The following is a 17175-nucleotide window of genomic DNA, read 5'->3' as shown; positions in this document are numbered from 1 at the left end:
AGGAACCAATTTGGTGAATGTCCAAGGGTTTACTCAGCTCTGAACAAGAATGATCATTTTGTATTGTGTAGCTTCAAAGTAACTCCAGCCAAGACTCTCTGACTCAGAGAGGCACAGTGTGTCTGCTGCTGCATGTGAGTCACCACTTATTCAAATAAGTACCCAGAGATTCAGACAGACGGAAAGAGACATTGTGATCGGGAGGCACACTTGACCTCCTCTCTACCGCTATAAAAGAGCTTTGCTTCAACAAAAATGTCAATATGTACATGTCTGTGTGTTTGTTGGCAGGCATATAAAACTTTAAGTCAAGCTCCAAGTCATGCAATGTTTTCTGTACCCACATACTACTCTATGCCTCTGTGTGGGGGAGATGTGAAAATGAGACTGGAAAGTGTTGATGTTGGTATCAGAGATTACAAGACAAAAGAAGATTGAAAAGTTAAAACCTGAAGTTATATACGTTTTGGTTATGTAGAAGTAGAAGTAGAAGCAGGGAGTTTATATCACACTGCAAAAAATCTAAATCTAGATAAGTAATTTTTTTTTAAATAAGTGCATTTGTTCTTGAATTGAGGAGGTAAAAGAGACATTTTGCCAGTGGAACAAGACAATTTACATTTAAAATAAGAAAACACAATTGCATTGTCTTATTTCAAGTGCATATTATCTAATTATCTTATTTAAGAGTAAAATTACTCATTCCATTGGCAAACTATCTCATTTACCTACTCAAATTAAGGGTGAATACACTTAATTTAAGAAATTTTTACTTATTTCTAGATTGTTTTTGCAGTGCATGGTCTAGTTATTTGAACTCCACCCCAACAGAGGGAATATGCCGGTGTGTGTATTGATGATGTCATGAGACCTCGCCGGAGTCAGTGACAGAGCTCAATTCTATTGGCTAAGGTCAATAAACGGAGAAAAAAAAAAAAACATGCCAAGGATCTCTGCTTGTTTGATCCACTGTCTCGGCTTGTGACCCACCATGTGATCACCACAGAAAGTGTCACACATCCGACACATGCAAACCAATCTGAGAAGTCTGAATACACAAATCCAATTAGCATGCCAGCACTGCTCTAACCTATCCACTCTATAGCTGCTCAAAGTTACACAAGAGGACAGCTAATATGAATGCTATTTTTTCCTGTGTATGCTAGGACTGAAGTGTAATAATGAAGCCCCCCAGAGACATAGACACTGATGGCTCACCATCTAATTGCACATCTTTTTTTAATCAGCATAGTACATGACCTCTCCCTGTATGAAACCCATGTGGTCTGTTCACCAGCACTACCACTCAACAGAGACTCTATTCGTGTTTGGCCTTTACATCACCCATGGAACTATCCCTTTCTTTTCATTTTTCATTCCCTTCTCATATCTTGTTTTATGGCAGTAGTTGCCCCTCTGTGCTCCTTTCCATCTTTGCTTCTGTCTTCATCTCCGCTTCCATCTTCTGCTCTGAATGCTAGCCTCCAGTATTTCTCTTTCTGAGCTGGTTCTTTCTTTAGTACAAACACGCCCCTGGTTAGTAGCGGCCTGAGCGGCAGATAACAGAAGTGACTTTGAGAATGGGGGATGGCAGCGGAGCTGTCACCAAGCCTTACTGATCAGCCTAAGCCAAATGGAAGTGTAAGAACACAGTAATAAAAGAATGTAATGAATAACAAAATGTAGCATTTTTAACAACGCTGAAATAGAAAGGCCTTAAAGATCATATAAGATGATTATGCCATCTGCATATTCTCTAAACAACTACTGTATGTTTCACTTGTTAAACTAGCTGATGTTAGATGTACAATATATATTAAAAGCAAACCTGTGCAGACAGAAATTCTGAGTACCTTCAGTTCATCCGTGGCATTTGGTTCAGCTACATCAAGCTCAAGGCTCTCTGTCTCCTCTGTCTCCGAAATCAACACCAAAGGGGATCCATGGAAACCCTTCATTTCAGTGCTCTGCTTGGTCTCTCTACTAAACAAAGATATATAATCATTACAGTATAATAAATCCTGTTACCCAGCTAACAGTAATCAATATTAAGCTTTAAAGCTACTCTAACGAGGGAAGATTTCAAACAGTACATTTTACTTGATCTGCCTACTCATTGATAAAACCATTTTGCACAGAAGAATAATAGTATTGTTCATATGTAAATTATAAACATTTTAAATTAATTTTTTAAATAATTATTAAGTAATATTCCATTACCATGTGATGAGAAAATAAGAAGAATTAGCTTTTTCAGCATATGCTAATTCTTCTTTTTAGAGTAAGGTATTAAAATAATTTTAATATTTTCTTCTACTCAGTTGTAACAAGTTAAAAGCGAAAATACAAGAAAATACCATTTTGCAAAAAAAAATTAATAAACTAAAGAAGAAAAAACATGAACTTTATAGAAAATGTGACACATTTTAGGCACTTACAGTTCTGGGATACAGCCTTCTCTGCTTATAAAACTGTCAAACAGAAAAGGGCTGGCAACCTCAATGAATTGTTGTGGTTTTGGCAACTGCGGCTCTACAGAGAAAAAAGCAAAAGTTGTGTATATATATTATATATATATATATATATATATATATATATATATATATATATATATATATATATATATATATATATATATATATATATATATATATATATATATTTCAATGTTGATATGAAAATATAAGTACACGATCTAAATTTGAAAAATACCTTTGTAAAAAAATACCTATCTATCTATAAATATATGTATATATACGTATATCTATATATATATATATATATATATAAGTATATATATATATATATAAGTATATATATATATATATATATATATATATATATATGTAGGGTTTTTTTCTCTCTTTTTTTGTTTTACTTCGGGGTTCAGATGAAATCACTGTCTTCTTGCGTGGACGGATGAGCTTCCATTGGGGCACAGTCAAGGGTTTGGGAGTGGAATGCAGTTGACACGTTCGGGTTCTGGTCAGCAGGACAACATGGCTATGTAGCATTGACAAGCCATAGTGACGTAAAAGTTCTTGGGAATTTGCCTGCATGATCATATATATTGGGTGCAGAGACATAAAAACGTGAAGTAATCAGAAAAAGTTAATACTTAATACTAATAAAAAAAGTATTTGTCTCATATAGATTTCCTTTTTGTCATAGATCATTAAGCAAATGTTATTATTAAACGAAACCAAGCCCAGGAAGACATATGTTACAAAAATTGCTTTTAGCTGTAAAAAAGCTATTCAAATCATATTAGCAAAAAAGTAATTGCCAGTTAAATCTGAATAAGTGGTTGTAGAAGCCCTGGAAGAAAAATAAACCATAACAAGATGCAATTCATAATGTATACATTTGTAAATTAATCCTTATGCATTCTAATTAGACTAAAAATGAAATATGAATAACAATTAATTCATATAGATTCATCTATTTAGTTTTTTTCCAACCAATTCTCGGTTAGGAAAAAAAAGAAAATAAAAACAAAAGCCTACGTGGTGAGAAAGAAAAGAACACGGGAGAAATAAATACCGTTTGAAGACGCCCAAAACTGTTTTGCTGTTGAAAAGGATAGAAGCTGGCACAAACTGCCACTTTTAGGGCATCTGTAAAAAATACAGAGAAAAAAAGATAAACTACAACCTAGCTTAGTGCATCTAGAGATTTAACTACAAAAGGGAAGATGGAATAGACAACAAGAAATATATTAAACTTATTATAAAGGCACATCCAAAATTAAAATTCTGAAATTATTCTATCTGATTTTTTTGGGGATCTTAATATAGCAGTGCACATCAGTGGCACTTACAAAGAAGGGCTTTTTTTTATATTTGATTAAACAGCACAACACCATTAATCTTCAATATTAAGTTAATATTAAAAAGTCAAAGTCCCTTAGCACTCTACAAAGGTATTTAACTCTATTAACCTTTTCATATTTTTTTCATGGTTAAAAAAACACAGGCCTCTTTACATTTTTTTGGAACTGCATCTAATAGTTAAACAAAAATAATCTAATAAATTGAAAGTGGAGATAAAATGTTTTAGGGGGTTTTACATTATCAATAGTTAAATGTATAAAAGTTTTTTTTGTAACTGAGACGTGTAGAAGTACTAATTAAAGTTCACCATGTATTGAACACAGGATTTGCAAGAAGCTGTCTGGTTATTTTTCTAAAAACTTTGGTTATGGTATTTAAAAATGAGTGGGAAGACAGGAGACAAAAAAGCAGTCAGTAGCTAAACATCACAGAAATAAACAGGTTTATACCACTTGTCAGCTGAAAATTGCAAGGTAACACACCATACAAAAAAGTGCTGTATGTTTTCATCCAATTTTCTGAGTTCTATTTCACAATCGACCAAGTAGTTTGGACAAAGCAAATATATCATAAAGTCTTTATAGATTACCTTCAGATTCATTCGGATACATACAGTATTTCTCAGGATTTTGTATTTCTTTCTGAATGGGAAAAATAACCACCCTTGAGATGGGAGGCTCTTTTGCCCCGGAGGACCAGACTATTCAACCTACTACTGCTTCCTCTGCTGGTTTATTTATGATCAAAAATACTTGCATACATTAACCCTCCCTGCACTCCATAATACATTAACTCATGAAAAAAAGCGATGCTGGACACTGAAACAAAAAAAAAGCATAAAAAAAAGACCCAACATGATTTGGTAATTAAATCTACAATTGCAGAAAAATACTTTGACCTTCGGGAGTTGTATTGTTCACAACAAATATTGTACAACTTTAATATATTAAAGTGAACAATAACAGAAAAATAATTAAGCTATGTTTCTATAGACCCTAAAGGAGAAGATCTCAAGCAAAAAAATAGCAAAGACTAGCGTGTGTATAATTAGATGCTTGATTGACTAACTAATGTAAAGGAGCAAAGGCACAAAATGTATGATGCTGTGACAGCACTGTGTGGGTCTAATTATGGAACAATCTGGACCTTTGCTGTTATCTGTCTCCAGCAGCAGACTCTTATTGTCATTTAGATGGAAAACTGTCCCTCCAGCTGGATCTTCAATGTCAGTCTTCATCGCTGCCAAACTCTCATCCTCGTGTTTAAATTTAGGAATGGTGTCTTGAAGGAAATCCCATATTTTTTTCGAGTGCCCTGGCCTGAGAGGGAAGGACGACAGAATTTATTTTAGACAAATCACTTTGTGAAAAGGATTAATGTGAAATTGAAAATATTCTATGCAGTTATCTAAAATGTATGTTTTTTTTTGTATGTTTTTATCTTTATACTGATTGATGCAGTTCAACTAGAATTGTGATAAATAAAGTTAGAACAAAAAATCCTACCACTGGTTAGTGGCTAACAGTTAGCCGCTGACTTAACATAGCTGGGTCTGCAGATAAGCTACTCCAAAACCAAAGAGGATTATTTATAATGAATTTGCAATCAACAAAAATCTTACATTATAGGGCTTATTACAGGTGTCCAGCCAGTGAGGGCATGGATAAAGGAAAATTCACCCATTTCTTCTCCATCCTGGAAAGTAGGGCTGGGGGGCATAGAAAGTCATTAAAATCATGTAAAATATAGTAAGTCCATTAAAAGCAACATACAGTTGGAACTTTTTTTTTTCTTTTTTCGGTTAGTTGGGATTAAGTGAGATCTCCATTTGATAAATGAAAGACAAATGTATGACATATTAACTTTAAACATTATATAAGCTTTTATATATATTTCCCATAAGTTATCATACACCTTTTCAATAGTTTCCTTTTAATAGTATGACTTGGGTTAAACACTTTAGTTAAACATTGATAAGTCTTAATTTTTTGATAGATTTGATACATTTTTTGTGTGATGTTTTGACATTTGGTGTTATGACTAGGGTTATGTATAAAACTGAAAAGTTAATGCTTCATTAGTGCAGGTTTATGCATTTCAAATGGTCATTTGTAAAAATTAAAAGTAATAAAATGAATGTCTGCTACTGTTGTTTCAGAGATCCATTCCATCCATCCATTTTCCATCATACTTATCCCGGCTGGGGTGGGAGGGGTGCTGGTATCTATCTCCCACTGTCTATGAGCAAGATGTGGAGTATTGCAGGACAACACAGAGACAAACAGGACATACAACCATTCACGCACACACTCACACCTAAGGAGCATTTAGAGAAGCCAATTAACCTGACAGTCAGGTTTTTGGACTGTAGGAGGAAGCCGGAAAACCTGCAGAGACCCACGCATGCTCAGGGAGAACATACAACCATGCAGAAAGACCCTAGGCTAGGAATAGAACCCGGAACTTTCTTGCTGCAAGACAGCAGTGCTACCCACTTTTTCAGTGCTAATTGATTTATGCAGGTAAAACTGTCGTTTGTGCTGATTTGTTTTTAACATTTTTATTTATGATGACATCGCATCCAAGCAGACGCTTCTGATATAAAGTTATTATAAATAGATATAAAAAGTGCACTTGTGATATAAAAATATTTCATTCACATGTCATTCCTGAGCTGTGAATAAATATAAAAGAGGGCATATTTAACTTAATTAGTGGCTGGAATGATTGTTTAATGTTAAGTAAATCACCAGCCTCCCAGACCCTTCACTTTGGACCTGCTGTTACACCTTCCAACCCATAGCATTTCCTGTCAAGGTCTCGCTGTCTGCATACACAATAACAGCCAGGTGAAATTTAACATTACAGACTAATGCTAAATTGTTTTCTATGAACAGCTTTTGAATCACATGAAGAAGAACATTAATTTTTGGAAAAGCCCCAAAAGTATTGAAAAAAAGAGTCAGTGGGACTTCCTTATAAATCTACCCATGCAAAGAGCTCAGATGCTGGGCAGTATCGGGGAGGTGGCTCTGTGCTGGAGGTAAGTGAGGATGATTAACAGTCCTTATAGGACTAAATTAAAGCCACCTAAAAATCTCTTGAGCACTACCTTTGTTAAGATTATTTTCTCTGTATTCCATTTTAAGTGAATAGGGCTTTTTGTTGTCAGCACATTCAACTTTGTAAAGAACAAAGTATTCATTTAGAATGTGCAAGTCATTCAGATCTAGGATGTTTTATTTGAGTTTTACCTTTATTTATTTTTTTAGCAGTACATATATATATATATATATATATTAGTGCTGTCAAAATTATCGCGTTATTATCGCGTTAACGCGAGGCCATTTTAATGGCGATAATTTTTTTAACGTGAGATTAACGCTATGTGGTTTTATGGTACAATTTTCCAAGTACATCCCGCTGCAGCCTGCGGGAAGGCGGGGCTATTTTCCCCCAGTCTATGCATTTTCCATAGGCTTCGAGAGCGGATTTCCTCAAGGAAAAAAGACGCTCATACACTGGGTAGCGCTAGTGCCTTTTCTTTAAGCCCCACCACCAACAAACAAGTTGAGTGTCTGGTAACTAGTAGCAACCTGAAATACGCTGAGAAAACAGATTACTGAGGTGAAATGGAATCTGCTACGGCACTCTTGCTGTCTGTGTATGCCACAGGTCACTATCGTGTGTGGTTGTGTGTGTGGTTGTGTGTGTGTGTGTGGTTGTGTGTGTGTGTGTGTGTGTGTGTGTGTGTGTGTGGGTGTGTGTGTGTTCTCATTTTTGTTAAGAGGCTGAAAAGTAACTTTCTAGAGCATAGACTTCCTCCATCTAGTGATGTCGGTCTATTGATTTTGATGTATTGATTGAAAATTGTTCATTATTACCTTGGTTAATTGACATCTAATGTTAACTCTACTTCATTTTATAGCAGTAGGGTAAAATGCTTGTCTTTGTTCAAAAGACTGTATTAACTGTAAAGACTGTGTTTTACATCAGCCTGTTTTCAGGGCCTTTATTTTGGCTACATATTTGTTATTTTTTGCTACATGCCTCCCCATCTTCTTGCCATATGTTTCTATGGCATAAATCAGTGTCTGTGACCTGTTTTCATTTAAAAAAAGAACATTGGCACAAACCTAGCCTGTATGTATTTTTTGTATGTCATCGAGAGTATTTAAATTATTTTCAATCAGAAAAAAAATGTGTGATTAAAATGCGATTAATCGCGAGTTAACTTAGGCATTGATGCGATTAATCGCGATTAAAAATTTTTTATCAATTGACAGCACTAATCCAACACTGTTATAATTCAGGCTCCAACCTAATCTTTATGGAATAATCTCCATTTATTCAGTTTTACTAAGATTTTTCATGGAATTGCTTAAGATATTTGCAGCAATGATGTTGGAAAACACAGCAACTCACTTTGTGAAGGCCACTTTAATTAGAGCTTTAGCCAGCAGCATTGGCCACAGCTCTGACTGACAAGTGGAGGCAGGAAGAAGCAGATTATTTTCCTCATCGAATGGCATGGAATCATCCACAGTTATCTTTCTCCAGGATCCCTAATTGTAGAAAGGAAGGAGGAGAGGAAACAGAAGGAGCCATGACTCTTAGAGAGGAGTTAAAATCAATACTGATACAAGTTAATGGCTTGTATTAAAAAAGCACAAAGAAACACAAAGTATATTTTTAGGAAAAAAAGGCAGATTACAAACTCTGGTAAAATGATCATTGATTTTCTTAAAATTTGTTTACAAACTTCTTAAAAATAAATTATCCTTTTCTTTTCGAGGTTGTAAAATGTAACATGTGGGTCCAGAGCATCACAAGTTTCTTAAGCTCCCATACATAATCTTTGAAAATTATGTTCTTTACATAACAATATATGAAGCATTGCTTTATGGGTTCTGTTTTAAATGTAATATATGGGAATTTATACACTATATTGCCAAAAGTATTTGCTCACCCATCCAAATTATTGGAATCAGGTGTTCCAATCACTTCCATGGCCACAGGTGTATAAATTCAAGCACCTAGGCATGCAGACTGTTTTTACAAACATTTGTGAAAGAATGGGTCGCTCTCAGGAGCTCAGTGAATTCCAGCGTGGAACTGTGATAGGATGCCACCTGTGCAACAAATCCAGTCGTGAAATTTCCTCGCTCCTAAATATTCCACAGTCAACTGTCAGCTGTATTATAAGAAAATGGAAGTGTTTGGGAACGACAGCAACTCAGCCACGAAGAGGTAGGCCACGTAAACTGACGGAGCGGGGTCAGCGGATGCTGACGCGCATAGTGCGAAGAGGTCGCCAACTTTCTGCAGAGTCAATCACTACAGACCTCCAAACTTCATGTGGCCTTCAGATTAGCTCAAGAACAGTGCGCAGAGAGCTTCATGGAATGGGTTTCCATGGTCGAGCAGCTGCATCCAAGCCATACATCACCAAGTGCAATGCAAAGCGTCGGATGCGGTGGTGTAAAGCACGCCGCCACTGGACTCTAGAGCAGTGGAGACGCGTTCTCTGGAGTGACGAATCGCGCTTCTCCATCTGGCAATCTGATGGACGGGTCTGGGTTTGGCGGTTGCCAGGAGAACGGTACTTGTCTGACTGCATTGTGCCAAGTGTAAAGTTTGGTGGAGGGGGGATTATGGTGTGAGGTTGTTTTTCAGGAGCTGGGCTTGGCCCCTTAGTTCCAGTGAAAGGAACTCTGAATGCTTCAGCATACCAAGACATTTTGGACAATTCCATGCTCCCAACTTTGTGGGAACAGTTTGGAGCTGGCCCCTTCCTCTTCCAACATGACTGTGCACCAGTGCACAAAGCAAGGTCCATAAAGACATGGATGACAGAGTCTGGTGTGGATGAACTTGACTGGCCTGCACAGAGTCCTGACCTCAACCCGATAGAACACCTTTGGGATGAATTAGAGCGGAGACTGAGAGCCAGGCCTTCTCGTCCAACATCAGTGTGCGACCTCACAAATGCGCTTCTGGAAGAATGGTCAAAAATTCCCATAAACACACTCCTAAACCTTGTGGACAGCCTTCCCAGAAGAGTTGAAGCTGTTCTAGCTGCAAAGGGTGGACCGACGTCATATTGAACCCTATGGATTAGGAACGGGATGTCACTTAAGCTCATATGTGAGTCAAGGCAGGTGAGCAAATACTTTTGGCAATATAGTGTATATGAATTCTGCCGACATTAGTCTCCTGCTTAAGCCAGGCAAAGATCCTATGTTTCCTACCAGCTATCGTCACATATCCTTAATTAATGTGGATATTAAAATAATCTGTAAAGCTTTAGCAAAACGATTAGATAAAGTCACTCCTCTCATAATCTACCTTGATCAAACTGGTTTCATTAAAGGAAGGCAGTCAGCCAAAAACACACGTAGACTTCCTAATTTAATAGAGTATTACTACAGCAAAAATATAAAATCCTACATATTGTCTTTAGATTCAAAAAAGTATTTGATAGAGCAAACTGAAAATTTCTATTTACTACTCTACATAAATTTGGTTTTGGCAATTCCTTTATAAATTGGTTAAAAATCTTAAACAGCTTCCCAACAGCCTGTGTCAGGACAAATAATCAAACATCTTCCAGCTTTTGTCTCCTGAGGGACACCAGGCAGGGATGCCCGCTCTCCCCCTCACTTTTTGCGATTTTTATTGAGCCTCTAGCTGCTACAAGACAAATTAATGTGGTTAAAGGTATAAAAGGCATGAAAATAGAGCATAAAATTAGTCTTTATGCAGATGATGTATTACTTTACCTCCAGCACTCAAACAATTGACTCTCTGAAGTGATTAGATTTCTAGAATCTTTCTCAGAAGTCTCAGAATACTCTATAAATTGGTCTAAATCTATAATACTACCAATTAATTGCTCTCTACAGAATCCCTCAGTTCTACAATTGCAATCAGGAAATATCAAATATTTAGGAATTACTGTGTCATCTAAATAAGCTGAGTTACCAAAACTCAACTACATTCCTCTTTAAAAAAAGATAGAAGAGGAGCTAGAAAGATGGAAATCGCTTCCGATCTCCCTTATGGGTAGGGTAGGCTCAATTAAAATGATAATCTTACCTAGAATTAACTAATTATTTTAAATGGTCCCCAATAAACCATGACCCAACTGGTTTTAAATCTCTAGATTCCTCCATCTCTAAATTTCTTTGGAAGGATAAACCCCCTCGTATCAGCTTGAAGACACTACAGAGAACTAAAGACAGAGGGGGACTAGATTAACCTAACTCCCAAAACTATTACTTAGCAAATAGACAATATATCTATAGTCCTTTAGATGAGCCCTGGATAGACACAGAACAGGAAATATGCTGTAATATCACAACTTCAGATTTGCCGTTTATTAGCTCTAATATCAAGCGGCATTCCTGTTTTAAAAATATTAACATCAGCTCTTCCCTGACAGAATGGTGGGAATTTCTTAAAATGACGAAGTCATCCCTTATCCCATGTAGTCGTACACCCATCTGGAATAACCCTGACATTGTACTAAACAATAATAGGATAAACTTTCCATACTGGAAGAATAAAGGTATTACATATCTAGATCATTTATTTGAAGGAACGGAGTTTATCACACTTTCTAGATTAAATTTGCAATATGGCATTAACAACAATAAATTCTTAGAATATGAACAAATTACATCTATAATTAGAAGCAAATTTAAGCATATTGGTGGAGGTTTACAAATTCCAACTAATATATCAAAGTTCCTAGAGTTAAACCCCCCCAAACTACCGTATAAATTAATTACCGGTAGGACACTGACTAAACTGGATGATACAATATCTCTTCCTATGATGAAATGGAAGGAGGATCTATCAATCGGTTTTGAACAAAACATCTGGGCTCAGATATGTCTAAAAACTTTTAACATGACTAAAACCCCAATTTACAATTATTACAATACAAAATCCTCCAAAGAGTGCACTATACAGGTCAAAGATTATTCAAGATGGGTTTTGCACAATCTAAAATGTCCACAGTGCACAGGCAATTAACTTGATAATTATTTTCACGCGTTATGGTTATGCACGCCGGTTAAGAGGTTCTGGGTACAGGTATATGAGGACTTATCACTGTGCCTGGTTGTAAAATTTCACCTTCCCCTTCAGTTTGCTTGCTGGGTTACTTTGAGGGAAGCTCTCTGGAAAAAAAAAATCAGTTTGCATGGCTTTCACTGCATTATGTATCGCAAAGAAAACTATCCTCATGAATTGGAAAAGTAAGGAAAAACTCAGCATCAATCAGTACAGAGCTCTTTTGTTGGATCATATTAATCTTGAGACAGTATCTGCATCTCCATCAGACCGATCTCTCTGGGCTCCCTTGATCGGCTCCATCTGGGGGGTATGTGGATATTAGAAGGTCTGGATCCCTGTCTCCCCTGTCGCCAGGGTTCTCTCCCCATTTTTTTTTTTTTTTGGGATGGACAGGATAGGGGGGAGGTGGCAGTGTTGGCCCTGGTGGCCGGCTGGCTTGTGGGCCCCGCCGTCTGTCCCTGGCCCCCGGGCTATGGTGGTGCGAGTGGTGGGGCACCCTCTCCGGAGGGGCTCTCGTAGAACGGGGGTGCCTATTGGAGTAAACGGGGGAGCTGGCTCCTTGGGAGTGCAGTGAGAACCCCAGTCCTTTACTCCCAATCTCTGGATTCCTCCCTCTGCCTGCTCCATCACACTGCCACACATGTAGGTTCTTGGGGAGGGTGTCGCTTCTGGAGGTTCCCGCCTTCTGATGACGTCCCCCACCCCAATTTTATTCAGCATTTTAGACACTTCCATGTACAACATTTTCACAACACACATCTATGTAGGGCATTGTTTGGGGGGGTTGGCTACCCCCACGGAGCCCATTTCCCCCGTCTTGCTCTCCCACCACTGGCTAGCGCCTGGGCTCGCCGGTGCACTGGTGGAGCTCGGTGTTTGGGGCTGGATGCCCGGGTGGCTAATGGCTTCTTTCTGGCGGGCTCTCCGCAAGGCCTGGCCTGCCGAGGCCCGGCTAGGGCTCCCGCCGGGGGATGGGGTGCCCCTGGGGCTTCAGATCCCTGGGGCCCATGGCTGGATTCACTTCGGAGTGGCTGGCTGCCGGTGGAGCACACGGACTCGTCCCTGCGGCTCCTGGGTGCTCAGGCATTGCGGTGGCTGAGGGACTTCCTCGGGGCAGTCTCTCCTCCTCCCTTGGTGGGGGTCGAATTTCCTGGGTTGGCCCCTCCTTGGCACCTTTGCTCTGGGGGTCCCTTCGGGCTTCTGGGGCTTTAGGTCTCCCGGCGCTGGCCTCGGTGCTCTGGGGGGGGGCGCCTCTTCATAACCACTATTGAGCATTTTTTTTCTTTGGATAAACTTTATATGCACCAGTGCACTCTCACAAACAACTACAGATGATTGGTTCCAGGTACTAAGAGATTCACTTCCATACAAAAAGCCCATATTCTTATCTTCAGGTAACACAGAATACATGTCAGATTAAATAATACTATTTATACTTCAGCGATAGTATCTAGGTGTTACTTTATTGTATGTGTTGTAGCATGTCCATTGGTTGTGCTGTTCTTTTTATATCTCTTTGCAGGTGATGAAGTAGACTGAAGGTGTTTTATCATTATCTCCCTTTTATCTCCTCTTTCTTTCATCTTTTCTCCTTTTTTTCTGTTTTTCCTTTCCCATTCTACTTACAGTGGAGTGTCCATATAATCTGTTAAACTCCCTGTAAATGATAATAAAACAATGTATATGCATAAATCAAGCAGAACACTATGGCGATAGCCATACTGCTCCACTTGTGAAAGTAAAATCCGTTGGGCTCTTTTTGGCATCAAGACAATTATTCTTATTGCCATATTGCCAGACAGGACACTGTTAAAAAAATGTAATATATGTATAGAATTATGAAAACATTATATAAAAATAACAAAAGAAAACGTTTTCCCCCTATTTTTCTTTATTCATCATAGGGAGCAGTTTGAGGTATTCTAAAATTTTCTAGATTAAGTTGCTTGATATAAAAGTTTTTGTTTTTTATTGCTGTAAGACCCAACATTAATACAAATGTTAGTTGATATTAGCATGTAATCTATTTTATGGGGTATGTGCTAGTATTATTTCTAATTAACACAACATGAATATATTTTTTAAATAATTAAAAACACATTAATGTTGAAATACAGCTTAAAAAAATATTGACAACTTTTTAACTGCTCTAGTGCCACTTGGTGTTGAAGTCACATGTTTTTTGTGTGTTATTACTCTATTATTACTCACCTCAACTAAATCTTTTTTCTTTGACACTGTAAAGAATGCAATGCCAGAGATTATATCATCAATAATCTAAAAGTGACACTGTTTCTCACATAAGAGAACCAGTAATTATTCTCCAATCATTGTAAAGGATTCCTTCACAAGCAGATCTTGGGTTTTATGCTTTGCACCATTGTAACTTCTTGTAGCATTTACTGCCTTAATAGTAGTGATGAGTAATAATGTTACTTCGGCTAACCATCTAGCAGAATTTCTACACTGCTTTTGAAAAAAATAAGCACATCCGGTGTTGCTTGAATTATTGTTCAAAACATTGTATTTTCTGTTGTTTAACAAGCATTGCAAACCTCTATGGAGCAGAGGTGGGAAAGGGCGACTCTCCCTTTATTTCTTGTTGCACCAACCATTTCTTTACCCCACAGAGGATCTTGATTTGCCCACATGAAGGGATGAAATACAATGCAGGATCTTACATAAAGGCAGAGAGTGAAAAATGTAAGAGAATTCTAAAAAAATAAATAAATAAAAATAGATAAGCCTTTCTTGTGAACGACAGTTCCACAAAAATAAAAATTAAACAAAAAAGACAGTTAGTGACACAGAAAACTAAACAAAAAGAGCTGTAATGAAATATGAAAGGGAGTAGTGGGGGCTGGGTGCCTAATAGCATCTCAACAACCATCTGTTTGGATGCTATGGTTGGCACAGGAAGTGATGCCTACAACTGTGTTATGCTTGTTTGTCAAAGCAAGAATCAGTGTTACAATAAATAATTATATAGTGTTGCACATTTTCTCTGTTGTTGACCCAAACCGTTGCTGCAAAAAACAAAAAAAAACAAAAAAACTAAGAAAAGTGATATAGCAACCACCACTTCACTTGAAGACCAATTACTTGAAGGGTAGCTTCAATTTATTCCAAAACCATTTAACTTTATAACTCTTGTAAAATGATATAAACTATTGTTAAGCCTTATAGGTGTATATGTTGTCCACGACAGTGATACTGATCGGCTTAAGCTCTAACTGCCCTCTGTTTAATTTTATTTTATTCTCATTGAATAAATCTAGAGGAATTTAAAGCAGAAAAAAATAAAAGCAACAGTTCTGATTGAAACAAGTGTTAACAATAAACAGCTGATCAGCATTGACCTCAGGAAGTTCTTTATGAATACGATATTCTTAAGTTGTCTAAGTCTACATGCTTTTTTGACAGACTTACCATCCAGTAAAGTCTGATCACATATTTTCCATAGCTGTTATAAAGTGGCACATGACCTTTCACCACGTCACACAGCGAGTAGATGTGCTCCCATGGTTTCCAGCTATCTTCTTGTGTAGTTGAGTCAGAATTGAGCATCCAAACAATATGGAGCTCACTGATGATCCACCTCATCATCTTAAAAGAGTCAGAACATAAACAGCAGATAAGATAGTCATACATGGCCATCAGCATGGCTAAAATTTTATTTTTGTTAGTTGAAATTGTTCTAAACAGAAGTAGTTATAACGTAAAATTTTAAAAACTAACCTCACAACCAATTAGATGATTGTTGGGGGACACCAGATCAAAGTCCTGTTTATTTTCGACCACAGTAACATCCTGAAACCATTAAAAAGATTGTACTGATTATAAAGGCTTAGATTGTTCCATTTATAGCTGTGCTTGGAAGTTGACATACCCTTTCATTAAAGACAAAAATCAAAGGTAGGTATGCAGGTTCAGTTCATGGGCAAAATCCTGTAATATGTCTCGGATAGTTTTTTTTTCTTTTATTATCTTTTCAATTAAAATTCCAAAAATCAATATTTTATTTTAGGAAATGATAATTTAATACTTTTTTATTCGGTGTATGGGACCTTATTTTATCATGAAGAAGATGATGTTTGTTTAATCTTGTGACAATGCCCCTTTAAGGTACAGTATTAGAATGAATGCAGTAAATCTACACAAACGGTTGATAATTGTGAAGTAAAAGGATAAATCATATTTTTTATTCTTACATAAAAAGCTATAAAAAGAACAACTGGGGGGGATATGTCTGTCTTTACACTCATCAAAACTAACAATTGCCTCTGGAGGAACTACTAGAATGCAATGCACAGGTGTGATAATATGGGAACAGGATTAGTTGTGATGGTATGATGCCAGAATCCTTTTCTTGACCAGGCAGAAAGAAAAGCTAATCAGAGTTTATATGAAGCTATGGAGCTAAATACAATATGGTTTGTTTCATTTACAAACCAGAACAAAGCCAGACTGCAAATAACAATTAGATCTGCAGAAAGGATCACAGGGACTGACCTCCCAGTCCATCAACACTATATGCAAGACAAGAGCCAAAAATCAGAGCTATTATCCCTGCAAACCTGACTTATCATAGTAAGAGACTGTTCAGACAGGGAGGCACTACAGAACACTAATAACAAAAAGTAACTGCTACAGTGGCAGTTTTTTCCTCAGACTGTCTCCCTCTTAAATTCAATGAACAACTCACAACCTCAGGGCTTTTCTACAAATGCAACTTATATTGCTCTTATTTTTTTTGTTTTGTTTTTTTCATTTAAAAAATTACATTTGTACTGATTTTTTATGTGATCCACATGATGTAACTTGTGGGTTTCACATGGGTTTTCACTATGAAATGTGAAAATGTGTTTGCCATATGTCAATTTTACATGCGGCACAGAAAATATATTATTTATTTATTTGTTTATTTTTGTAAGGGAACAAATGCTACAGGCTTCCAAAAACTGGGGTGATAGAAACACAACAATAAAACTGAAGGCAGAAGGAAATGGTTCTTATGAGAACACATTTATGATCTTAAAGTCTCTTTCAAACCCCATTTGAGATTTTATATATATATATATATATATATATATATATATATATATATATATATATATATATATATATATATATATATATATATATATATATATATATATATATAATTCCTATGGGTTGCAGGGATAGTCATCATATTTTAAGGCAAAATAACTACAAAAATTAGGCTGAGAAGCTTGAAAACTGCATCTTTACGTAATTT

General features: G+C 36.9%; 1 protein-coding gene across 1 annotated transcript in view; it reads right to left on the bottom strand.

Moving 5' to 3' along the window:
* Nucleotides 1–17175, bottom strand: part of adgb (androglobin) — a 42900-nt gene that overhangs the window by 24901 nt on the left and 824 nt on the right. Inside the window, exons 4-12 of the mRNA XM_038304191.1 lie at nucleotides 15654–15725; nucleotides 15345–15521; nucleotides 8259–8398; nucleotides 5455–5541; nucleotides 4980–5152; nucleotides 3544–3617; nucleotides 2879–3053; nucleotides 2439–2532; nucleotides 1854–1983 (exon numbers count right to left, since the gene is read on the bottom strand). Coding sequence (XP_038160119.1) covers nucleotides 1854–1983; nucleotides 2439–2532; nucleotides 2879–3053; nucleotides 3544–3617; nucleotides 4980–5152; nucleotides 5455–5541; nucleotides 8259–8398; nucleotides 15345–15521; nucleotides 15654–15725 — 1122 coding nt within the window. The remainder of the gene's footprint in view (nucleotides 1–1853; nucleotides 1984–2438; nucleotides 2533–2878; nucleotides 3054–3543; nucleotides 3618–4979; nucleotides 5153–5454; nucleotides 5542–8258; nucleotides 8399–15344; nucleotides 15522–15653; nucleotides 15726–17175) is intronic.

The sequence above is a fragment of the Cyprinodon tularosa genome, unplaced genomic scaffold (genome assembly GCF_016077235.1).
Source record: "Cyprinodon tularosa strain WSP-4 unplaced genomic scaffold, ASM1607723v1 ctg528, whole genome shotgun sequence".
Lineage (NCBI taxonomy): Eukaryota > Metazoa > Chordata > Actinopteri > Cyprinodontiformes > Cyprinodontidae > Cyprinodon > Cyprinodon tularosa.
The sequence above is the reverse complement of the archived record's forward strand: the minus strand, read 5'-3'. Positions and strand labels throughout refer to the sequence as shown.